This window comes from Erinaceus europaeus, chromosome 21 (assembly GCF_950295315.1).
Source record: "Erinaceus europaeus chromosome 21, mEriEur2.1, whole genome shotgun sequence".
In the NCBI taxonomy this organism is placed as follows: domain Eukaryota; kingdom Metazoa; phylum Chordata; class Mammalia; order Eulipotyphla; family Erinaceidae; genus Erinaceus; species Erinaceus europaeus.
The window spans coordinates 35534829-35561650 of NC_080182.1; the positions used below are offsets into that span (position 1 = coordinate 35534829).

Genomic DNA, 26822 nt, shown 5'->3' on the forward strand with positions numbered 1-26822 from the left:
CCACTAATAAAGACATTAAGTGGAGCCAGGGAGATAACTCAGGGCTAGCACAACAGATTTTCATTCCTAAAGCTTGGAAGCTATAGGTTCAATTCCCGGTACCAGCATAAGCCAGAGCTAAGAAGTGCTTCTCTCTCCCTCCCTCTCTCATAGATAAATCCTTCCTAAAAAAAAAAAAAAAAAAAAAAAAAAAAAAAAAGAAGGCACTTTAAAGAAATAAATGAAGGTATAAAGATGTTACCAAGGGAAGTCCTTACTTCAAAAGCTTCATCAAGGAAAAGCCTTTCATCAAAAGTAATGACTGCTGGAGTGATGTCCAAGGCACTGAACTCCATGGTGGCCGTGATGATGGACGACTGGCTGACCGCCTGTCCAGCGTTGAAGAACACGGCGACTTTCCTCACATTGCCTCCTGCAAATGTCCGCTTGAAGATGTGCCGAGCCACAAACCTCATGGCGTCACCGATATCCTGGTCCGCCATAGGGCGTTGATAGCTGATTTGGGAGAGAAGCTGGAGGAGTTGTTTCTTGCTGTGGTAGTCAGACCTCCGGATCAGGTATCTGGCTTGTGAGTCATAGGAAACCACGACAACCCTTGCTCCCACAGGGCAGTTATTCTCCCTGATGTGAAGCTTCTTGACTATGGAAATGATCATTTCCCTCATTTGATTAAACCTCTGTTCTTCGGTATCATGGGACTGGTCCAGGGCAAATACCAGCTCTGTTGGGTATGCTGGGCACTTTTCTACAAAAAATGAAAAGCAGAAGCACTGAACTACTCCCTTGGGTCAAAGGCCCTTCCAAGTCCCTTCCCTCCTGTGAGGCTGGTTCGTGTCACCCTTTGGGGAAATGATAGGTTGACTTTATATCTATAACTATACTTATCGATACTTATCAATATATCTATGTATTTTGCCCATTATTTTCTATGCTTTTGCCTCCACTTCCTTCCTAAGTCATATGTATACCTATTACTGCTTCTGAGAGTCATTTTTTCCTCTCTTGTCTCAGATAAGGGAATAAATAATAAATATTTTTTAAATGAATTTGGGGGGTGGGGCAGTAGCACAGCGGGTTAAGTGCACATGGCATGAAGCACTGGGACTGGCACAAGGATTCTGGTTCGAGCCCCCGGCTCCCCACCTGCAGGGGAGTCACTTCACAGGCGGTGAAGCAGGTCTGCAGGTGTCTATCTTTCTCTCCCCCTCTCTGTCTTCCCCTCCTCTCTCCATTTCTCTCTGTCCTATCCAGCACTAACACCAAAAAGGACAACAAAAATGGGAAAAACAGCCTCCAGGAGCAGTGGATTCATAGTGCAGGCACTGAATCCCAGCAATAACCCTGGAGGCAAAAAATAAAAAATAAAAAATGAATTCAGTGGCCCAGGAGATGGAGCATGAAGTTTCAAGTGTGATCTCAGCATCACATGTGTCAGTGTTGCTCTGCCCCCCCCCATTTCTTTTCTTCTCTGCCACCCCCTCCCTCATAAATACATTTTGAATAAAATGAACTTAAACCAAAAAGTACATTTTCTTGTATATAATTTTAATGAGTAATGAGAAGTCAGGTCTAACTAGGGATTTTGCGAGTCTTGTTTTTCTGGAAACCTTCAGACAGAATGTACCAATAATGATTAAGTCAACTGGATGTTTTTCATCTATTTGTACCACAAATACGTCTGGAATACTATTTTCCCATGTGATTGGTGTGCACTGTGAGACACATGTGCAGGTTTGCCCTTAAGGAACTTGCTCTGAGACTGGTCACTGGACCTTTCAAGGCACAGAATGAGTACCATCCTTGACGGATAGCCAGAGGACAGGGATGGTTTCTAAGGAGACAAGCATTCAGGGACGTCCTGGAAGCTGGCTTCTGAATGAAAGCCAGGGTGGTAGAGGGTACAGCAAGAGCTATGGCAGGCCTGCAAGGAGCTATTATTGAACTGACTGCACTTATTAAGGAGCTATTATTATGAACTGACAGCAATTACCAGTTAATACTTATAGTCTTGGGATGACCGACTGCTGGGAATTCTGTAGGAGTCTTTCCAATACATATTACACAACTTTACAATGTCCCTGGTAAGTCTGGATACAGAAAGAGAAAAAATAAATACAAAATTATGTGTTCCTATCTACTCCAGCTAGTCTATCAGCCCTAATTGGGCTAACTCCCAAAGCATATTAAGCTCAGTATATTTTCACATTCCAACCACTGTTCTCAGGAATATAAATAGAGATCTTTTGAATCACATTTTTTGTGAAGAAATATTTCAAATGTGAAAACTGATCATGAAGTACAATATCTCTCTTTATTCTCTCGATTCCTGGCTGTCTCTATCCAATAAATAAAGATAATAACATTTATGAAAAATGAGTCATTCCTTAGCACTATATAAAAATCATTAGTGAAGTGGTCGATAAGCATCCTTATGACTAAACTATCATCACAGATTCTCACAGAAGGCAGGCTTTATTTCTATTTATTATTTCTCTTTTCTAGTGTCCCGTGGATTACCTGATAAATTTAATTCAAACCCAGGACGTTTGAGGGGGCACTTATACAATGCAAAGTGTGTGCATGTGTGTGTGTGTGGAATTTATGGAATTGGATCTAAGCTCCAGGACCCCAGGGTCCAGTTGAGCAGGTGTCTCAGGTACCAAAGCTGACAAAAACCAGCTTAAGCACAATGTCAAAGGTGCCACATACCAGTGACTGCAGTTCTGCCCCCTGGAAGCCCATTTATGGCAAGCAGTGTTGTTGGTCATCATTTTTCCTTTGGCTAATTCTGCTTCTGTTCCCCTGCATTGCTTAACGCTGTGGTCTATTTACATAATCACTGTTTTACCTGAGACCCGCCCTGCCTGCAGGGCATTGGTTTAATCCCCACTGGTTAGATCACCACCGGTTTAATCCCCACTGTTTCCCACTCTCTTCTCGCTCCGCCCCCTCTCCTAGTCACATCCTGTTTTCCACCCTACAACTTCCTTCTTGGCAAGTATAAAAGAATCTTCTTTTCTGATTAAACACAATGGATTGCGTTCCCGCTCAGCCATGAGTTCCTGGTCGTCTCTCTCCTGCCCGCGAAGCTAGCCTGGCACAGTGTGGTTTCCCAAATGTAGGCACCGGGTTTGAGGAAAGGTGTGTGTATGTGTCAAAGGGAGGCAAAGAAGCCTTGTCCATGCCTGAAGCCAGTGTCCAGTGGGTCAGTAAGACGCAGAGCCTCAGAGCATGGCTAGGCAAAGAGCTCCTCCACCTCTGAGCTCTGGCAATACAAGGTCATTCCCTGAAGCAACTGAGTCACAAACTGGGGCAGGACTTGGAAAAAACCATGATGACAAAAGGACCTATGGACCAGGGCCACTATCTTACAGTCAGATTGAATAAAGGTAGTTATAGTCACTATCCAAAAGCAGAAGGGTCTTTATACAAGAAGAAAGCCCCTTTTCACATAGGAATGGGGCAGGGTGAGAATTACTTTACGACTGGTAAGGCAATGATTCTATCAGTAATTACATCACAAATAAACACAGGATAGTAAAAACACTCACCTTTCCAACAAGCTATAGAAAGAAGAGAAAGAAAAAGATTGTTATACTTTTGGTATACAGATAAAAAATACAAAATACCCCAAACTGCAACAAAGCCTAATATTTTGTTTGACTCTAATCACAAATGACAAATTCCTAAGCTACAGAATTAAGTTACAATCCTGAATTTGAAGAAGTGAGGAAGACATACACAGTTTTATTATTGATTTGTGAACCTTCCTGACATTTTTTTCTTGTGAGTTGCAGCTAGGCAGGCTTGGGCAGGATTTTGGTTGCAAACTGCAACACTGTTCATTCATCTTAGAGAAGCAAAAAAAAAAAAGGTGTGCTTCTGATTCATTGGCAAGACAGCTAGAATTCTATTTGTTTTTATTCTCTCGTCTCTCTCCTCACAGCCTTCTGAGGGTTATTTGGCAAGACAGAACTAAAATACGGGGTGCTCTTTTCTTTGCTGATGAACACCCGGGGGACTGGGATTTCCAAACGAACTTTGTCTCTGCTGAAACAAACAAACAAACAAATAAATATTGCTCCTATGTTTGAGTCAACTCTATATGTAGAAAAGTAGAGAGAGGCAGTGAACCCCCCCCCCCCACATATACACACACATTTTTTCCTGAGCAAAACAGCATCTGGTTTCTCTAGGTGGCCTACTCTGCCAATTTGTCTGAGCTGAGAGGGGAGAGTGAGAAGAAGGAGAGTAAGGAGGCTGGTACATCTTTAAGAAACCACACATCTGAGAACTGCCTTGCCTGTCTGGTCTGGTCTAGGCAATTCCTAGGAAGCAAGTGAGTCACTCCATCCATCCAATATAATAAAAAATTTTAATAGCATTGGCAACCAACTGGCCTTCTATCCTGCTGCTTCACAGTCCAAGTGTCCCATTAGCACCTTTTGTTTGTCACAAGCCTGTGGTCTCTAAATTGCCAACTGCCAGCTCACAGTACATACAGAACCCACAGCCTCCTCTGCCTCTCAAGGGTTGAAACAGACCCTTTTAATTTTTTTCTCTAAGAGAATTGCTATTTGTTCAATCTCCAACCCAGCTGTGAGAGTAGAAGCACAGTCTAGAAATAGATGCACCCTGATGGGATTTGAGTCTGGCAGAGGGGAATGGCTTTGGGGAAACTACTTGACACCTTTTAGGTTAGCTTACTTAAAAGTGGCTTCTCCTAAAAATTCTCACTGCATTTGGTTCTCCCTTAAAACATCTAGTCATTTGGATCCCTCTATTCTCCCTTTCTTTCTTTCTTTCTTTCTTTCTTTCTTTCTTTCTTTCTTTCTTTCTCTCTTCCTCCCTCTCTACCTTAAAAAGGAATAAAGATAATTTAAAAAATTAAAAATATAAAATATAAATAAGCTATTTTATTTATTTAGATAGAGATACAGAGAACTCAAGAGGGGAGGGAGAGATAGACAGACAGACAGACAGACAGACACCTGCAACACAGCATCACTACTCATGTACTTTCCCCCTCTGCAGGCAGAAGGCCCCGGGGCTTAAACCTGGATCTGTGTGTACAAGCAGGTGCACTGCCTCCCAGACTCCTGGGCTAAGACATCTTTCTGAGTTCATCCCTGGGGCTTGATTTGACTCAAGGACCATGAATGTGACTGTCTTCACATTGGAGCCTCATTCCCTGGTCTTCACTTTGAGCAGAGTCCCATGTCTTTAATTGCCTACAGATGATTTCAATTTAGACACACGGTTCCTTGACTTCTAAAACGGCCAGAATCATCCTCTTTCTCTACAAATTGATTTTCCTTTACAATTTCTCTTCTCTTTCCATATCTAAGTGGTACTAAGTCTCTGTCTGGGCTTAATTATTTAAAAAAAAATTTTAGCTGTTTTTCTTTCCTTGACTCCCACCGCAATGGCAATGAGCACATGTTTATCCAATCTTCTTCAGAATAGTGTCTCCAATTTTTCCACTTTCTATTCATCTGACTGTGACTATATAAGTCACAATAGAAATGAAGTGTAAACAAATCACCTAACATTCTAACAACCTAGCACAATCCCTCGTTACATTTTTTAAATTTTTTAAAATTGTTTTTATTTATTTCCTTTTGTGGCACTTGTTTTATTATTGTAGTTATTGTTGTTGTTGTTATTAATATCGTCACTGTTGGATAGGACAGAGAGAAATGGAGAGAGGAGGGGAAGACAGAGAGGGGTGAGAGAAAGATAGACACCTGCAGACCTGCTTCAACACCTGTGAAGCGACTCCCCTGCAGGTTGGGAGCCGGGGGCTCGAACCAGGATCCTTACTCCGGTCTTTGCGCTTTGTGCCACGTGCACTTAACCTGCTGCGCTACCACCCGGCTCCCCCTTGTTACATTTTTTTATACTTTAGCTTCTAGTTTTAGCTTCCTTCACATGTATGCATATACATAACTTGCTTATATGATAATATTACAGATTCAATTTTCTTATTCTGTTTGAATCTCCCTATAATAATACTTGATTATTTTATCAGGAGATGGTGCACAATAATCAAAATTTTTTGTAAGTATAAACAGTAGAGTGTATAGTTATTTTGGTCTAATGAGTAATATTTCAACAATCATCTTCACATATTTTTCTTTTGCTTTATTTCCTTAGAATAAAATAACCATTTTTCAGAAATGAGATAGGTGGGCTTTGCCTATTTTGTTTTCTCTTTCTTTACAACCAATGACACATTCTATGTTCATTCTTTTTTTAAAAAATGTATTTATTTTCCCTTTTGTTGCCCTTGTTGTTTTATTGCTGTAGTTATTATTGTTGTTGACAATGTCATTGTTGTTGGATAGGACAGAGAGAAATGGAAAGAGGAGGGGAAGACAGAGAGGGGGAGAGAAAGACAGACACCTGCAGACCTGCTTCACTGCTTGTGAAGTAACTCCCCTGCAGGTGGGGAGCCAGGGCTTGAACCGGGAGCCTTATGCTGGTCCTTGCGCTTTGCGCCATGTACGCTTACCCCGCTGCACTACTGCCTGCCCAGCCCCCTTCTATGTTCATTCTTTTTTTTTTAATTTTTAAAAAATTTTTTAAATATTTATTTTATTTATTTATTCCCTTTTGTTGCCCTTGTTGTTTTATTGTTGTAGTTATTATTGTTGTTGTCGTTGTTGGATAGGACAGAGAGAAATGGAGAGAGGAGGGGAAGACAGAGAGGAGGAGAGAAAGATAGACACCTGCAGAGCTGCTTCACCGCTTGTGAAGCGACTCCGCTGCAGGTGGGGAGCCAGGGTTCGAACCGGGATCCTTATGCTGGTCCTTGTGCTTTGCGCCACCTGCGCTTAACCCACTGCGCTACAGCCCGACTCCCTCTATGTTCATTCTTACATCATTCCTTTGTTGGTACTACCTTACTGCTGTTCACGATGGCTGCCCCATAGTCAAAGTTCTTTACTTCTGTCTAATGAGCTTTCACTAGCTGTCGAACCCAAAGTCCTCATGTTCAACCATTCTTTTAATGCCATGCCCACCTAGTCTTTTTTATACATAGTTGTTATGTTAGCGTGAGCTAATTCAATGCCTTTTAATCTAGCCACTAATTATTTCCCACTGGACACAATTTCTCTACCTGAATGAATCACACCTTATCAGCTAAGGCACTTGTCTGCGCTTAGACTTTCTCCCGCCCACCTTAGATGCCTTCTGTTCCTTCGGAACAGCCTAGGTGCCCTCACTAATCATTGGGATGCATTGGATCGACCTTCTCGTGGTGCATCCTGTGAGTACCCATTCACTGGGGAAACTGACGATCCTTCCTAGCCGACTGAATCCACATGGATCCCAGTCACTTTCAAAGCCAGCAACAAGCAGCTCCTGACAGCTTTCAACCTGACGCTGTTGACTGGCTACGGAAGAAGGGCAAACGCTAGAAGAAGACTTGGTGTCCATGGACCGTGGCGTACTTACGAGTATGGTTCCTCAAGAACTGGATCAGATCACATAGCTGTCATTAGAAAGGAAAGAGAGAGAAGACACGTGAGCACAGTGAGCAGTCATGTTTGTTTCCTAGTGGACGGGCTGGGCTTTCACTCATGAATAACAAGATACATACAGGGTATTCTGGCTGTCCCGCCATGCCTTTAGCACCCTAGGGAGAAAAAAAAAGTAAAACAGAACAAGTTACTGGTATATGAATTGTAGTCTTATTGACTAGTGAAGAGCAAATAAAAATAAAAAGTAAAAAATCACCACCCTTTAAACACCCCATAGTTATCAGAGAGTGAGTGAAAAGCATTCCTGAGCTAGGGGATTATAATGTTCTTTTCCCTCTGTCAGCAAGAGCATTAATTTTATTCCTTCCATCTCAAATCTGCCCAGAGTGAACTGAATTATTTTTTCAGGTGAGAAATGAAGAAGCAAAGGTATGGTAAAGATGTCTATAATAAAGATATAATATTTAGAGGACATGTCTCAAAAAAAAAAAACACAAAAAAACCCCTTAACATTGTAAGTAGAAAGGTAGCACAAAGTAGAGGAGCTTAAGAATTCAGAGGTACAATGATATGAAAATGCAAGCCACAGAACACAAAGACAATATGTAATAGAGTGAGCATTGAGTGTGTGCACTGACACATTATGGAACAAAGGAACACAAAAAAACTGAGTGAAACAAAATAAGGACAATTCCTGAAGAAAATCAACCCTGATTTCTTAACAGCTTAAGCTTCTCTCTTTGCCCCTTTTAAGTTCCTTTTATCATGATCAGGCACTTTCTTGACAGCCAGCTCTTCATATGTTTGTGGATATGAATGTACTTAGGAAACTGATACATGCAGACATGCTGGATCCACACACACACAGGGGGAGAGAGAGAGAGAGAGAGAATGAGAATGAGAGATAATGGGGGAGAGAGAGAAAAAATGGGAGAGAATGGGGGGAGAGAGAGAATTTCACCAACATTCCGACTCCATCAACCAGTGAATGTGTGTTTTAAGTGACAAATAGGCTGTCTGTCAATTATCCTACCAACCATATATTTATCTATCACCTCCCCTTCCATCTCTCCACCCCTCCATCATCCTAGCTGACTATCTGCAGAGTGCTGGGGTAACTCAGCACGTACTGTGGTGTTGCCCAGACATGGCATGGTGCCTAGGATTCTATCAGTGGTGAGCAGGTTTTCTTCTTGATCCAGGTCAGAAAATTACCACTAAAATATGTAGAATCTTATCCTTCCTTTTAAGAGTTAAAGCAGAAGAATAGGAAATCACGTCTAATCAGTTCAACTGAGAGCAACTGATTAGGGCTAAGAACTGAAGTAGGTGCTCAGATATTATGGAGAATCTGCACTGTGGAGAACATGTCCTGAATTCAAGAATAACTTTGAAGTGAGGGTGGAGGAATTACAGTGTGCACGTACCTGGGTTCAAGCCCTGAGTCCCCACCAGTAGGAAGAAAGCTTTATGAGTAGTGAAGCAGTGTTGCAGGTCTCCTCTCTCTCTCTCTCTCTCTTTCTCTCTCTCCTCTACCTTCTTCCCCCTTTTCTTTCAATTTGTCTCTACCCCACCACCACCAATGCCAAGAAAAAGATGAACTCTGAAGGACTGGCAGTATAACTCACCTGTTGTGTGGTGTGCTGCTGTGCCAGCTACTCTACCCAGGCTTGACCAGACTGACTCATTAAAGGAAGCTTTGACGGTAGGATTTCTTTCTCTCTGTCTCTACTTGAAAAAGTCAGCTCTGACTAGTGAATACCCAAAGAGGCCCCTACTACCCCCCACCCTGCCAAAGAAAATATATAGAAGAAAAGATAAAAAAGACTGACTTATGGGGCCGGGTGTTGGCACACCTGGTTGAGCACACATTACGGTGCACAAGGACCCAGGTTCGAGCCCCCAGTCCCCACCTGCAGGAGGAATTCTTTACAAGTGGTGATGTAGTGTTGCAGGTGTCTCTCTGTCTCTCCCTCTCTATCACACCTTCCCTCTTGATTTCTGGCTGTCTCTATCCAGTAAATAAAATAAAGATAATTTAAATTTTTTAAAAAAAATATTGACTTATAAAAGTCTTTAAGCAGAAGTAGAAGTTCAACAACCTGAGAGAACAATTCACATTCTATCAGATCAGCAAGTCCAAGCACAAGACTAGGAACAACTGGGACCCCTACATGAGAGCTCTAAAATCTGGAAAGAAGATGAACTCGGACCAAATTGACTCAGACTAGATTCTCACTAAGAGTATCAGCTCCTTACTGTAAAAGAAAAGGTTATGTCTGGACCACGGAGACTGTGCCATTAGTAGCACAACAGACTTTCATGCCCAAGTACTAGAGGTATCAAGCTCAATTCAGACACCACCATAAGCCAGAAATGAGCAGTAAAGGAAAAGAGAAGGAAGGAAGAAAGGAGGGAGGAGTGAGAGAGAGAGAGAGAGAGAGAGAGAGAGAGAGAGAGAAAGTGAGAGAGATGCCAGAGTATCACTTATAGTTAGCTGATTCTCACTACACCGTGGATTAAGTTTTCCACTAGACACCAATGTTGTTTTTTTTTCTGTTTTGTTTTCTTTATAAAATCCTAAGGTAGGGAGTCGGGCGGTAGCACAGCAAGTTAAGCACAGGTGGCGTGAAGCACAAGGATTGACGTAAGGATCCTGGTTCGAGCCCCCCGGCTCCCCAACTGCAGGGGAGTCGCTTCACACATGGTGAAGCAGGTCTGCAGGTGTCTGTCTTTCTCTCCCCCTTTCTGTCTTCCCCTCCTCTCTCCATTTCTCTCTGTCCTATTCAACAACGATGACACCACCACCAACAACAATAATAACCACACCAATAAAACAACAAGGACAACAAAAAGGGAATTAAAAAAAATCCTAAGGTAAGAAATCCCTTCAGGTAGTCAAAAACCAAAATAAGCAGTTTCTCCACTCCTCATACAATGCTGCTTATGCCTCCCACACAAGGTGCATGGACTAGCTCCATTTTGCTTGTACCTGACAGTGCTCATTAGGGCAGAGACACATGCAAACAAGCCATTACACTACCATGAGAAGTACGAAAATAGAAACAGGAATATTTTGTCAGTAGGAGATGTGCCTGACTCTGTCTGGGAATGTTTCCAGAGGTAACGTTTCTCCTGTAATGAAATCAGAGTAGAAAGTTGCAGTTCTATTTCTAAATCTCTCTAGAGTCTAAATTTTGAGGCTAGGAACACAGCAATAACAGTTTGAAGAAACTATCTGCTTGTCTCGTGAAATAGAACTTCGCCAGGACAAAGCTTTACAAAACCTGTGCAATCTCAGTCTTATGTTTAAAACGTCACCAAAAACAACAAGAACAGCTAGTGTTTGCATTGAACTTTATAGTTTAGAGCAAGCGTTCACATATGATTATCTTATCTACACTGCTACACTTCCAGGTGGAAAGAGCAGGATATGTCATTTCTATTTAGTGGTAAACTGAGAAGTCCAGTGGCTGGTCCAAGGGCACAGAGCCAGTAAAAAGTGGAACTCAGAGTTGAATTCAAAGTTTCTGACTTTAAATTGTATATTCTTTCCCTTGACTATTCTGCATACAGTATTGATTCCTATGGGTATGTATACTTACTCTCCTGCCAGGAAGACCAGGGTGTCCATGAGATCCCTTTGCACCTTCAGAGCCTCCAGAGAGCTGTAGATAAGAATATGCGTTAGTTTCCACATCATCTGTCCTGGAACCACTTACTTTTCATGAAGCCTCATAATTTCAAGAAATATTTTCAAGAAGGCAACTATTAATTCAAGTCAAATAACTTGCTTGCTTATAATATAAATGAGCCATCTATGATAAACATTCATTTTCCTCTTAACTTATTTTACTGGTACAGTTTGCAGTGGTATTGACTACATTTAAATCTAAATTAGTCATAAAATAGAATTTTTGGTAAAAAACAAAAAGGGGGGATAGGCAGATATGCTTGGAGCATTCAGAGATATAATAATAATAATAATAATAATAATAATAATAATAATAAACTTTCTACCTGTAGAGGATTAAAGAAAAAAATCCCATGCACATCAGAAGACTCAATGGGCTATGTCATTCTCATTACTTCAAGGTGACAGGTATGAATGTTAATGAAACTTATCTTGCTAAGTGGAAAGTATCTGGTGAATCACATCTCTTTCATACTGACAGTGACCAGCGATATCACACATAAACTTTTAAATTGAAAGGATGCTTATATCAGCATTTTGTTTCAAACACATCTATTTCTAACATCCTATTGTGCACTTTGCTAATTAAAAGGGATCAACAGCCTTCTTCTCCCTCACTTGACCTTGGTTAGGGGTAGTGGATTGGTCAGGAAATCTCCAGGGACACAACAGGATTAAATTATTAACCACTTGCGGGGTTAATAATTTGGATTTCAAAATGTACCTTAGAGCACATTGCAAAACACTGACATTTCCTGAGACAAGTTTCAATCCATAAATCTTTAAAATAGTTTGGATTCATAAAAGCACAGACTCTTAGAGTTTAATCTTAGATGTCAGTAAGTTCAACTCTCATGTTATAGAACTAGAGACCCAGCAAGGGCATGCTGAAGGTCATCTAGCTGGGCAGTGGCATTTCAGATGTTAAGTTGGATCAATAAATCAAACTTACTATGACAGCATAAAAGTCAGAATCGTTCAAAAGAAACATTTATTATTTCTAGAATAATAGTCCACTTACAGTTACTCCCTGGTATCCTTTGGGTCCAGGTCCCCCAGGAATTCCAGGATCACCAATATCACCCTGAAGACCCAGAGATAAGAAATCAAGTTGTCAAAATCTTTATTATGATAATCAAATTTAATTCTCTCTAGTCCAAAACCTAGTTGTTCCCATGTAACTACAGACTATGCTAAATGTTATCTTCTGTCATTTGAAAATTAATTTTTAGATATTCTCCAAAATGGCTTTCATTTTCTAATAATATAAGCAGTTATGCATAAATATTATTGCAATGGACATTTCAACTAGTTGCTAAAAGTACTTGTAGAAAAATGCTTGAGAAGCAGGGAAAGCATACAACATATTGACTACATAAAATACTAAATGAGAATGATTTCTGGAAGAGTCAAAGACAAGAATACAACTTTTTAATTATTTATTTATTTTCCCTTTTGTTGCCCTTGTCTTTTTATTGTTGTTGTAGTTATTATTGTTGTCATTATTGATGTCATCATTGTTGTTGTTAGATAGGACAGAGAGAAATGGAGAGAGGAGGGGAAGACAGAGAGGGAGAGAGAAAGATAGACACCTACAAACCTGCTTCACCACCTGTGAAGGGACTCCCCTGTAGATGGAGAGCCAGGACTCGAACTGGGATCCTTATACCGGTCCTTGTACTTTGTGCCACATGCGCTTAACCTGCTGCACTACCACCGGACTCCCGACAAGAAAAATTTTACTCTGACTTTGGTGAGATACTGTCTCGACTATTTATTAATATGTTGATTTCACACTTATCTGTAAATTGAATTATTTTCCCCTTTATCAGTTAAATTTAATAACCAGTCTTCTATAATGAGAAATCTTGTTCTAACAGTTACTGATATAATACCTTCTTGTATTCTTTCTCTACTAAAGGAAAGAAACTCTTGGTCATTCATAATTTTAATAGTATTTAAGAGGATCCTATCAAATAATTAGCTCTTTTCCTATAACTTATTTGTCTTGCTTAGCTTATTTGTTTGCTTAATTAGACATTCTATATTTTTAACTCACTTTATTTTTGAGAATCAATTTTATGGAAGACAGCACAGCCTTTTATTTTTTTGGAAATCCTATTGCAGAATCCCAGTATATAAAACAGATGTAACATCAACTACTCTGACGGAAGCAGAAGGCACTTGCAGTTGTACAATGTGGTGATAGATTACAATCTAATAGGCAACTGAAGTCGAGAGTTTTGAATGACAGCATCAAGGCAAAGAAATCAATAAGCAAACAACAGGTTCACAGGAACTAAACATGAGGATCTAAACATTTCATCACTTTTCTTGTGGTTGTTGCTCTATTTCATCTAGACCTACAGACTTATCTCAATTGTCAAGTAGAATGTTAAGATCATGGTAATTTCAAAAGGTCAGGAACACGATACCTTTTGCCCCATATCACCAGGAAATCCTCTTGGGCCCTAAAATTTAAGTAACGGACAAAGTCATCATACTACTTCTATAATATGGTATCTTCTTATATCCTTTAGAGTTAACTTATCAACTAAAAAATAATTGCTTTCTATATTTACCTTTACTCCTTTTCGTCCCATCGGACCGTAGCCTGGGATGCCATTATCTCCCTGTGAAAACACCGAATCATTTCAACTCCTCAAAACTAACAATTAGTTATTACTTATACCTGGGAAAAGTTATGGTGTCAGGAGAAAAGAACCGAGTATTTCCAAGTGTAGAGAACCTAGTCCATGGCCTTGAATTCTAGGAGTGTGCATGTTTCTGGGTTGCCTTCATTTCCTGGTGCTTGTTCTGGTAATTTGATCAACTCTACAAATGTTGCAGGAAGCACAGAGATCGTCATCCATGACTTACGAAGCCACTGATCTGGAAAACCAGGGTCTGGTCCACAGAGCATGGGTGAGCAAGCTCCAAGATTATAAATGGCTAGTAGACTGAAGAAATGTTTATTGTCACTAGTTATTTTTTATATTTACTTATTTGTTTTCCCTTTTGTTGTCCTTATTGTTGTTATAGTTATTGTTGTTGTTATTAATATCATCGAATATCATTGCCGTTAGATAGGACAGAGAGAAATAGAGAGGAGGAGAGAAAGATAGACACCTGCAGATCTGCTTCATCACCTGTGAAGCAACTCCCCTGCAGGTGGGGAGCCAGGAGAGCCGGGGCTCGAACCAGGATCCTTATGTTGGTCCTTGCACTTCACACCATGAGTGTTTAACCCCCTGCGCTACTGCCCAACTCCCTATTGTCACTAGTTATAAGTGGCCAGTAGACCCAGAGATATGTTTATTGTTACTAGTAACAAAAAAAGTAATAAGTTTTAAACAATAATGAATTATCTTCTTTTTCAATAAAGTTGGGGAAGATGAACTACAGCAGGTGACAATACCCATTGTGGGTGGTACTGCTCAGAAGTACTCTCTTCAATAGCATAAGGATACCTGTATTACTTAAATTTTCCCAGTGTACTTTGCAATAGGGTTTGAAGTCTTAATGGAAACTATAGATATTATTTATTTTCCCATCCAGGCTACTTCTAGGCACTTTTACGTATGAACTAATCATTGTTCTGTCCCCCAAATTAGTAGGCATGAGTGTTCATTGATATATTGTTTATGACAGTGGAAACTATATCTACTAATATATTGATTAAATGAAATAAATCATGTGAAGTCAGTATAATATTTTTTAAGCTCTAAGAAGTAACCTTGAGGGACAAATGGAATGGAATGAAATGACCTGGAAATAAACTCAGGATACATTGATAAGAGGAATTTCTTTTGGGCAGTTACAAGAAGTTAATAAATATCAAAAAAGTGCTAGAGTTTTGGGTTCATTTTTTTCTCCCCCATTTCACAACTTTGATAGTTGGTAAACTATCTACACATAACATTTATAAATAAATCATATTTTCAAAAGGTAACGAAACCAGTTTTCAGTAGTGGCTACTCCACAGACTGAGGTCCTGGTACAGTCAGAGCAAACAGAACGGGTGCCCCATTCCCTGCCCTACCTTCCTCTTCCCGTCGTCATCTTCCTAGAGGTCAATGAGACAGGGCAAAATGAGCACTGTTGTTTTCTCAGCTGGTATGCATCTCTCTGGCCAATGGGTTATTCAAATATTTAAATGCCATGGTCTAACTTCTCCATCATGCTCTCTCAATATCCTGTTTTCCTCAACTGAATAATAAGACAAGCTACAGAAAGAAAGGAGCACAGGGGTGATGGTAGAAAGTGCTGACAGAGGGGCGGGTAGATAGCATAATGGTTATGCAAAGTGACTCTCATGCCTGAGGCTCCAAAGTCTCAGGTTCAAACTTCCACATCACCATAAGCCAGAGCTGAGCAGTGCTGGGGGGGGGGGGGGGGGAGAAGGAAGGAAGGAAGAAAGAACGAACGAGAGAAAGAAGTGCTGCCAGGGGCTTCATCTGATGATGGTGCCAGTCTCCCTCTTTAGTAAAGACCAAAGAACTAAGCACTAAGCACTTGGGACCGAGAAGACAGGGGTCCCGAAACTTTATACCTGCTTTCCTCGCTGGCCCACTTGCCCCTGTGGTCCTGGATCTCCAAGAAGTCCAGGTTCTCCCTACGAAGTGAAAAAAGAAGGGCTTCAGGTCAGGAAAATCAAGCTTGGCTTCTACCTTGGGAATTTCTATCCATGTGATGGACTCAAGTTCTCAGTGAAACTTCAATTCTTCCCAAAAACAAGCAAAAGTCACGGGCTCAATGCAGAATCAGACTCAAGTGCCACTTTCTCAGTATCGTAGAAATACTGAAGGAGAAGGCAAAGAGTGGAGAAGTTACTTTATGGAAATGTTCATTTATTTCCCATCCATTTAGTGTCCTGAGAAATAAACTGTTGGTCCTAACAGATGTGAACCTGCCCTCACCAGGCATAGTCTGGTTAGAAAGGAGAACAATCAGACAGGCAATTCCAAGCTTGTGTGATAAAGTTCAGGATGCCTAAGGGACAAAGAGAAGGAGAAAGTAAACTGGAGTAGGTGGGGCCTCAGAGGCCATCTTTCTAAAGGAAAATAACAGGGATGATAGAGCTTGAACACGGGGTCACGTGCATTGGAAGAAAGAGAGAGGAAACTTGGAGGATGATCCAAGTAAAAGAGAGGCATTGGTGGGAAGCATGGGGCGTACAGAAGGAAATGAGTGACCAAGATCATCTCTCTGTCCCCCTCTGCCTCTCACCCTCTATTTAGGAAAGGGAGAAAATACACCATTATGCCAGTAACAGTAGAATCATACTTGGCATGGAGCTGTGGAATAATCCTGGTGACAAAACAAAACAAAATAATAAAAGCAAGAAATAGGGCCTAGGTTAAACCTTTCTGTGACTTCACAGTTCCCAAGTAAAGCTCACCCTAGGGAAGGACTGAAGGGTTTTAGACAGGGGAGTGAAATGCTATTTAGGTCAGTAATTTGCTCTCTGATAAGCTCCAGCACAGCCACTCCAAAGCAGAAGTTGAGTCAGGCAGAGAACTGCAGGCACAAACAGACTTGACTTCTGCTGGTCCTGCTCTGCACTGGACGCTGCTACCTACTGAATCCACACAGTGGGGAAGTCAGGGAATGGAGGGGGCTTGGGGGCTGACTCATGATGGGTGACACTTCTGGGTCTCTCCTGAGATGAATAAGCCATTAGAAATTCTTTGCTCAAGGGAAGGAATAAATTGGGGAGGTGAGGGGGTGGTTGATGGTTCCTGAATTCAGTTACGCGAGGAATTGCAACATGGAAACCTAGAAGAGAATGAAGGAGTATTCATCCTGGAGACTTGCAGCCTGGGAAAAGTAGCACTTACTTTTTTCCCCAACAACCCAGGTCTTCCATCACTCCCTTTAGCTCCCACTGGCCCATTTGGACCCTGAAAGAGAATAAAAGATACAGATGTTGGCACTGCAGCAGGACTTAGTAGATTTTCTTTTATTTTCTTTCTTTTTTTAAAGAATATATATTTTAATTATTTATTTACTCCCTTTTGTTGCCCTTTGTTGTTTTATTGTTGTGATTATTATTGTTGTTGTTATTGATGTCGTTGTTGGATAGGACAGAGAGAAATGGAGAGAGGAGAGGAAAACAGAGAGGGGGAGAGAAAGATAGACACCTGCAGACCTGCTTCACCGCCTGTGAAGCGACTCCCCTGCAGGTGGGGAGCCGGGGGCTCGAATCGGGATCCTTACGCAGGTCCTTGCGCTTTGCGCCACGTGCGCTTAACCCGCTGTGCTACTGCCCGACTTCCATAGACATACTTTTCTTCCTGTCATTTCAACCAACATCTAGACAACTCCTTCACAACAGACCCAGTCGTCCAGGGGGAGAGAGGCATCTGGGCTGAACTCAGATGATACAGGTTAGGACCTGGTTAGAGAGCAGGACACCACTAGTCTCTAGGGGGCCTTGGTGAGACACAAAAAACTCTCGGCTTGTTCCAGGATGTGGCAAAATGTGTTAGAATGCACTCGTTTTAGTAGAATAAGACATTGCACTTTGGGGTAGCTAGCACTTTTGTGCTCTGTCCCATGCACACATGCAAAATGGTGTTTGGCCCAGGTGTTAGAGAGAAAGGGACTTGCATGCCAGAGGTTCCTGGTTTAATTCCTGGAACTACATATACCAGAATAGTGCTCTGGTTTCTCTTTAATATGAAACAATCTCATATGGAATCTATAAAAATAGATACTTGTCAAAATGCTATACAGCAAAGGTTTCAGTTTCCCAATCTGAAAACAGGCAAAAATAAATAAATAAATAAATAAATAAATAATCTCACAATACATTAGGCAGAAAACTGTGAGACACAAGGAATCCTTGCTTTTAGAACTCTTAATATCTGAGCTGAAGAACTGAAAAGATCCAGAACATTTTTTCATATAAACCCTTCATTATTCAAAATTCTCATTACTCACGGTCAGAAACTCAGGAACCAAACAGATTCAGAGTGTGAATTCAAAGCCAAATTTAGGAAGCAAATGCATTTCAGTAGGGAGGGGCTGTAGGACCAACTTCCAATCTCTATTGTTAATGGGAGTGTGAAAGGCACAGTTCATTTTAAGAGGAAGAAAAGAACAGAAAAATGAATCAGGATTTGAAATTTTCAGGTGTCTAAATCCACCATAGATGAAGATATTTCTGAAGCAAGGGATAATAAGAGTTGGAGACATTTTATTTATTTATTTATTTATTTATTTTTCCAAAGCACCACTCAATTGTAGTTTACGGTGGTGCTAGGGATTGAACCCAAGACCCTATAGGCTCAGGCATGAAAGCCTTGTGCATAACCATTATGATATCTCCCAGCCCCAGATTGGGTGACTCACTTGAGGTCCTTTATGGCCAGGATTTCCCACCTCTCCTTTTCTGCCAGGTATTCCAGTTGACCCCTTTTGTGGAGACAAAAGATAATTTACATTCTTTATTAATGCTTTCAAAACATTCCCATAGAAAAGAAATGATCCAACCCTTCAAACATCATTTGAACTCTGGAATTCAGTATATCTTAGATGAGAAGTCAAGGAAAGACCCAGACTCTGAGGTACACATTTAGTAAGGACGTCACTGCTTGGGTATAAGAACTTCATCTCTTAAGTGGCTGAGTAAGTTGTGGTCTACATACACAATGGAATACTACTCAGGTATTAAAAATGGTGAATTCACCTTCTTCACCTCATCTTGGATGAAACTTGAAGACATCATATTAAGTGAGATGAGCTAGAAAGAGAAGAATGAATACGGGAGGATCCTACTCATAGACAGAAGTTGAAAAATAAGAACAGAAGGGAAAACACCAAGCAGAACTTGGACTGGAGTTGGTGTATTGCACCAAAGTGAAAGACATTGAGGTGGGGGGTAGGGTTCAAGCCCTGGAACATGATAACAGCAGAGAATCTCAAGGGAGTTAAATTGTTATGTGGAAAACTGAGAAATGTTACACCTGTACAAACTACTGTATTTTACTGCTGACTGTAACCATTAATTCCCTCAATAAAGATAAATAAATAAATAAATTAATTAAATAAAACATAAAAAAGGATGGAACTAGAGGTGATTATGCTTAGTAAAATAAGCAAAGAGATGAAGGACAACTCCCGGATGGTTTTAGTCACATATGATGTCTAGAGAACGGTACTCATAAACTTGCAAAAAACAAACAAATAAAAACAAACTGTTTTTGAGACTTGTGAAAATTATGGTGATTATCTTTGAGGGGTGGGAGGGTGAGAACACAGAACTGGTTGTGAGTGTGGTGTGGAACTATACCTTGTAATCCTATAATCTTGCAGCCTAACTTTAAAAGAAAGAAGAGAGAAAGGAAAAAAAAAAAAAACACTTTATCTCACTCTGGCAAAGACACAAAAAGAGACTAAAGAGAGAAATAAACATCTATCAGCACAACTTGGATTTGTTTATCAAGATTCGTGAAAGTTTTCCAACATACCTGTGGTCCTTGTAATCCTTCAGCGCCCAGTTCACCTTTCGGTCCTGGAGCTCCTGGGTTCCCCTGATGAGCAAGTTTTCAATGTTCAGATCTATTTTTTCACTTAGTTTCCAGATAGAATTTTTTTTCTCCCTAGTACCTAGTACTATGGTTTAGGGTACATAGGTGCTATTCTGTATGCCGGTGAGTTCACCCATACTCTGCCAAGGATTTTATTCTTCCATGCTAAGAAGTGAGCACAAGTTACTTTTGTATTGTCATAAAGAAAGTCTCAGGATGGGAAAGTTGGCACAATGGCAGAGTGCAGGGCTTGCATGTGTAAAGTCCTGACTTCCTTTCATGGGATCCCATGCACTGGAGTGATGCTTTCATTGATAAAGAGAAAAAGAAAGAAAAAGGTAGTAAGAGAGACTGAGACCTTCTCCTACAGTCAATTCCCAATATACAAGGAAAGCAGCCAAGCACATGTCTGAGACTGCACCAATTCTCTTGTTGTGAGGTGAGGTGTTGGTGATGGAGGCTTTGCCTGTAGTGGGATCCATCCTGTTCCCGGCAGCTGAGCTGAGGGACGCTTGAGTTTCCCCTCTGTCGGTGAGAATGAACCCATGCTCCCGGCTTCTCACAACCTCTTTGAATGCTCATTCACACCCAGTGCTGTGAGCATGGGGGCTACCTCCTTGACTCCTTCTCCCATGGACGTGGGGGAGAACAGGAAGTAAAGGATACTTACTGGGGCACCTGGGGGTCCTCTTTGACCTCCTCTTCCCTAGAGCAGAATAAAAAAAAAAAAGTGTTAGAAAGAGAGAAGCCAGAGGTGGGGGTGGGGGTGGGGGTGGAATCTACATGAAGGGTCCTTAAAGGCAAAGCAAAGTACCTTCTCAGTCCTAAGTAATGAGAAGCTCACAGAAACGGCACTTTCTGAAGACAAGTTTTCACACTGGGCACTTAATTACAGACTAACATTTAGGGGATTGATTGCAAGCCACTCTAAAAGTCATTACTTTTCTAAAAGTCCTACTTTTCCCTCTCTGGTAAATCCCATCAAGTACTGTCTGCTGATCAGAAGCTGAATGAGTTGTGAGACATACACCTCTCCATTCTGGGTCCCTGACCTTAGGGTAGGGCTTTCACATGCGTTCACCTACTGGGGTTTGATCTGTGGTGTTCTACAAGGAAGGAGTAGCTAATAGGGTCTGCTTAGCTATGTGGCGGTCCATTCAGCACCATCACATTCATCTGAACAAAGCCAGGCAGATCACTGAAGTAGCCCCCGTCCACACCTTTAGAGAAGTAAATTCATGTTGCCAGCTCAGGCTCACCGCCTAGTGGCTACCTTTGCCCTCCCATCTTCTTTCTAGAGAGAGATCTAGCTAGAAGACCTGTATCTTAACTTCTCTTCCATAAACAGCAGCAGTATAATTTGAGCTCATGCACTCCAGCCCCAACCCTGCCTCAGTCAGAGAGCTGTGGAACCATATGGAACCACAGTTCATGTTGTAAGAAACAACTACCATTATTTTAAGTGCAAAACAACACTTGTACAGACTTCATTCACTCAGAAAGGTAGGCAAGAAAATTACTTCAGACTTATTTTCTTTCATTTTTTAAAAATTGTATTTATTGGCTAGAAACAGAGAGAAATTGAGAGGGATGAGGTAGATAGAGAGGGAGAGAGAAAGACACACACACACCCACAGCACTGCTTTACCGCTTGTAAAGCTTTTCCTTGGCAGGTGGGAGCTTGGGGACGTCAATGTGGGTCCTTGTGCCTTGTAACATGTGTGCTCAACTATTTGTGCCACTGCCCGGCCCCTAAACTTGTTTCATTTCAACTATCCACTTTATGAAGTTATCTAGTGTAAAACTATCTGAACAGCTATCACCTCCATCTAGTGGGCTTATGATTAGAATTCTTCCACTAGAATCCTATACCTCGATTAATATAAGCTTTGCCTTTTATGTGCATATACCCTTTGGGAGAAGTTACCCACTGCAACCTGCCAGCAGACCGTACCTTGATATAACTAATAGAGCTCTTGACAAATGAAATCAGAGGAGAAAAAGTAAATAAAGTTTGCACCACAGCTTATATGACATCATAGTTCTCTCCATTACAAAAGCAAAGGTATGAAAAAATGTTGCCAACTATACTCATTTTGGCTATCACTTCTCAGTGTACACAAACACTGGATCCCTGCACTCCACACTTAGAGCTGGCATAATATTATAGGTGAAACAAGATTCACTATAACAAAGCAAAGAGTAAATGATGTTAGTTTTATCCCCAGACAATATTGCAGAATAACTGCCACTTACAGCGTACTAACGCTGATCAAGTCACACAAAACTCTTTGATTTGCCCTGTCTGTGAAATAGATGTAAATATATGGAATAGTAACATTTATTCACAGATTTGTCATGAAAATGAAGTGAGTTAATATTTGAATGTGATATAATGAAGGCCATACAATCAATAGAAGCTACACATATAAATACTATTATTTACCAGCCTTTCCTGCATGTGACAGGCTATAAGCAATAGATTCTGGGTATAGTTTCAAATGCAGTGGTTTTAGTACCCAGACCAAATGCTTCGGCAATATCAGGTGCAATAATCTGTTTACATAAACCAAAATTCTGTCACACTGGAAGTCATATCTTTTTTAGACTTTTTTTTAATTGGTAATTTGACAAAGTTTTATAAAATTGTAAAATTTCAGAGGTACAATTTCACATCCATGCACGGTGTGTGTAAGTCACTGTGTTGGTGCAACATCTCACATTAACCTGTTTTCAGAACTTGCAGCTCACCTTTAGCACCCTGACTTTCAAAAAGAATTCTATAGAAAGGTGAGGGAAGGAAAATCATCATAAGTCCTCTTGTGGGCCTTTCCAAGACCTTACCCTCACTATAAACTAGCAATAGGAAGACTCCCCTACTCCGTGAAGGGAGGCTGGGCCATCCTACTCTGCCACCTGAGGAAGACTGGTCCTAATGGTCTAGCTGGCCTATAATGTTCCCAGCTATGACCATGGTCTTTAACATGGGATAACACAGGTTCCTGTGCTAAATATGAGTATATATGGGTCCCAGGTCAGATCGATATGGTAAACAGCTAAATATATATTTCAAGTTTGGGAGCTGCTCTCTGCCCTCATCCAGCTTTCAGGTTCTATTCTCATCCCTGACTCCATCTCCCCAGACAATATTCCTAGTCCACCTATCAAGTTCAAGCAAAGGTCACTAAAGTCATGGGCCCCTAGGAACCTACCTGAAATAGACATCCTAGATAAGGGACCCTAAAGTCCCTATTCTCATCTGCTCTATTCCTAATTTTTGGTTCGGTTCATTAAGCATTTTATACTGCTTTATATATTACTGCCTTTCAGCCACCAACTTGAAGATACTACTACAATACCATCCTGATCTCTCTCAGCAGACAACTTCACCACTATGTCCTGGAACCACACCTCTCCAGAGCCTTGCCCCACTAGGGAAAGAGAGAAACAGGCTGAGGGTATATGGATCAACATGCCAATGTCCACATCCAGTGGAGAAGTAATCACAAAAGGTAGAACTCCCACCTTCTGGACCCCAAAAAAGAATTTTGGTCCATGGGCAGGGGTAGATAGCATAATGGTTATGCAAAGAGACTCTCATGCTTAAGGCTCCAAAGTCCCAGGTTCAACAACAATAATAATAACTACAACAATAAAAAACAAGGGCAACAAAAGTGAATAAATAAATAAATATTAAAAAAAAAGACAAAGTCCCAGGTTCAATCCCCTTCCCCACCATAAGCCAGAGCTGAGCAGTGCTCTGGATGAAAAAAAAAAAAAATTGACCCATACTCCCAGAGGGAGGGGAGGGGTGATAGGTGGAGACAATAAGAATCCTAGTTCCATCGGGATCCAAAACATTTTGTCACCAGAAATCTTTGTATACCATCAATGAAAGAGAAGTGAATTTGGAAAACACCAGAGCAAGTCAGGTATGGTTTCTTTTATCTGAGAGTGAAGAAGAAAAAGGAAAGATACTCAGAAATAGCAATAAACAGAGGTGTGACTTAGAAAGGAAGTGATGGTAGAACCATACAAATGAATAAAAATGGGCAAAAATCATATACAGATATAGATAGATAGATAATCAGTCCATATCTGTGACCTTTGGAGAATAACTGCAGTTTCAGCAGAGAATGAGGACACAGAACTCTGGTGATGGGAAAGTTGTAGAACTATACCCTTATTATCTTATAGGATTATTAGTCAATATTAAATCACTGATAGAAAAAAGTTTTTTAAAAAATCTTAGGAAAAAAGAAAAGAAAAAAAAAGATGGGGAAGAAACAAAAACTTCATGTTCTCTATCTCAGGTGTCTTATTTGAGTGAGGAGGAAACAGGTTACAAAGGAGGTGATGGGCTGGCATGTGGGCAAGGGTGGCCGAGGGTGACTGAGAGCCTCCTGTTCTCGGAACGACAAAGTAATTGACTGGCTATTAATCTCCCAACTGACCTCTATCCTGTCATTTTTTAGGTGCCTGCTTGGTGGTTACAACTATAAAGCTATTTCATACTAGAGTTATGCTCTTTCAAGCCAAAAAAAAATCATTTTTAAATTAATAGCATTTCACTCATCTTGTTGCTCTTTTACTCCCTCTGATTAATTTTAATTCTCTTATGTGGGGAAAGCGGGCAAAGTGCTCAAGGTCTTTGCCAGAATTACCAGGAAGTCAAAGCCATTCAACTGTAGAACCCTTTTCTTCCTAGCTATGCTGTAAGATGAACAAAGGCAAAAAGAATGAAAACACATTTCTCTGCTATCCATCCCCAAGAGAGAAAGGCAATCAGTCACCGCCTTGAAGGTGATGAGAAGATTCCAAGTTTATAATAGAAAACAACAAGTGTTGTTTGTCCCTCTGGAACAAAACTCTGGGCCAAAACTAGGATGCTGAGCTTCATTCTCTTTTTATGATTTCCAAGCTGAGTGTGTGATAAAGGGATTTTCCAACACATTATAAAAGTCATCTCTAACTTCAGTAGTTCACAAAGAGAAAAGAGAGCTTTTGGCTATTCATTAAAAGGAAAGGGAAATCTAATCCCTACACCTATGGCCATCTAATTTTTGGTAAGGGAGCCCAAACCATTAAATGGAGAAAGGAAGGTCTCCTCAAAAAATGGTGCTGGAAGAAATGGGTTAAAACATGTTAAAACAGAAAAAAGAAACCGATCCACTTTATCTCACCAGAAACAAAAGTCAACTCCAAATGGATCAAGGACCTGGATGTTAAACAAGAACTATCAAATACTTAGAGGAAAACATTGGTAGAACACTTTCCCATCTAAATCTCAAGGGTATCTTTGATGATACATACCCAATTACAAGGAAGACTAAACCAGTGGGACTACATCAATTTAAAAAGCTTCTGCATAGAAAAAGAAACCACCACCCAAACCAGGAGACCCCTCACAGAATGGGAGAAGATCTTTACATGCCATACATCAGACAAGAGGCTAATAATCAAAATATATAAAGAACTCACTAAACTTAGCAGCAAAAAAGCAAATGACCCAATTCAAAAGTGGGGAGAGGATATGAACAGAATATTCACCACAGAATAGCTACAAAAGGCCAACAGACATATGAAATTTTTCTACAAGTTGCTGTTTGTCAGAGAAATGCAAATAAAGACAACAATGAGATACCACCTCACCCCTGTGAGAATGTCATACATCAGAAACAACAGCAACAACAAATGCTAGAGAGATTGTGGGGACAAAGGAGCCTTACTGCATTGCTGGTGGGAATGTATATTGGTCCAACTCCTGTAAAGAGTAGTCTGGAGAATCTTCAGGAGGCCAGAAATAGACCTTCCTTATGACCCAGTAATTCCTCTCCTACAGATATATCCTAAAGAGTCAAACACACCTATCCAAAAAGATATATGTACACCCATGTTCATAGCTGCACAATTTGTAATAGCCAAAACCCAGAAACAACCCAGGTACCCAACAACAGTTGAGTGGCTGAGAGTGTTGTGATATATATACACAATAAAATACTACTCAGCTATTAAGAATAATGAACCCACCTTCTTCATCCCATCTTGGATGGAGCTAGAAGGAGTTATATTGAGAGAAGTGAGAAAGAGAAAGAGATACATGAGACAATCCCACTCATAAACATAAGTTGAGGAAGAAACACAGAAAGGAAAAATGCAAAGCAGAATTTGACTGAGTTTGGAGTATTACGCCAAAGTAAAAAAAAAAAAAAAAAAAAAACTCTGGGGGAGGAAGAGGGTAGATTTTCAACTCCAATGCAGGAGGATGCGGGTAAGGACACAGACCTTGGGTGCCGGGTATGGTGTTAATATATAGTCCTATTGAATTATCAGATGTCAATAGGTGTAGGGATTGGATTTCTCTTTCCTTTTAATGAACATCCAAAAGATCTCTTTTCTCTTGTGACTACTGAAGTTAGAGATGACTTTTATAATGTGTTGGAAATCCCTTTATCACACACCCAGCTTGGAAATCATAAAAAGAGAATGAAGCACAGCCCTGCCCCACTAGGGAAAGACAGAAACTAACTGGGGGACTGGATCGATCTTTCAATGCCCATATCCAGTGGAGAAGTCAGACTTTCTACCTTCTGCACCCCATAAAGATCTTTGGTCCATACTCCCAGAGGGATAAAAAATAGGGAAGGTTCCAATGAAGGAGATGGGATATGGAACTCTGATGATGGGAAGTGTATAGAATTGTACCCTTCCTGTGCCACAATCTTGTCAATCATTATTAAATCACTAATTAATTTTTTTTAAAAAAGGGAAATCCAATGTTTCTGGCTGTAGGCTTGATATCAGGTTAGAAGGTTGAGGTTGACAGTGGTTCGGCTCTAATTGCCAGTATTTTGATTCATCAAGAGAAAAAATATTTTATCATTGTTCTTTCTTATTGGCAACATATGAAGAGAAGGAGCTATGCTATTCATAACATTCTTACATTATCTCAGACTTGCTAACATTCTTATATTAGTTCAGAACTACAGGAAGAATTTATATTCAAAGTCCTGACTCTTTTCAAAGACAGTCAAACACTAGGATGGTGGGCAAGAAAAGGAAGAGTGGGTGGAGTTGAGTTTTGTTTCTGGTGAGATAAAGTGGTTC

General features: G+C 40.6%; 1 protein-coding gene across 1 annotated transcript in view; it reads right to left on the reverse strand.

Moving 5' to 3' along the window:
* COL6A5 (collagen type VI alpha 5 chain) overlaps positions 1–26822 on the reverse strand; it is a 124582-nt gene that overhangs the window by 51695 nt on the left and 46065 nt on the right. The window contains exons 20-32 of the mRNA XM_060180823.1: positions 20386–20421; positions 19656–19718; positions 18538–18600; positions 17022–17084; positions 15734–15796; positions 13764–13814; positions 13617–13652; positions 12203–12265; positions 11093–11155; positions 7607–7642; positions 7462–7498; positions 3552–3563; positions 258–745 (exon numbers count right to left, since the gene is read on the reverse strand). Of these exons, the coding sequence (XP_060036806.1) occupies positions 258–745; positions 3552–3563; positions 7462–7498; positions 7607–7642; positions 11093–11155; positions 12203–12265; positions 13617–13652; positions 13764–13814; positions 15734–15796; positions 17022–17084; positions 18538–18600; positions 19656–19718; positions 20386–20421 (1074 nt within the window). The remainder of the gene's footprint in view (positions 1–257; positions 746–3551; positions 3564–7461; positions 7499–7606; positions 7643–11092; positions 11156–12202; positions 12266–13616; positions 13653–13763; positions 13815–15733; positions 15797–17021; positions 17085–18537; positions 18601–19655; positions 19719–20385; positions 20422–26822) is intronic.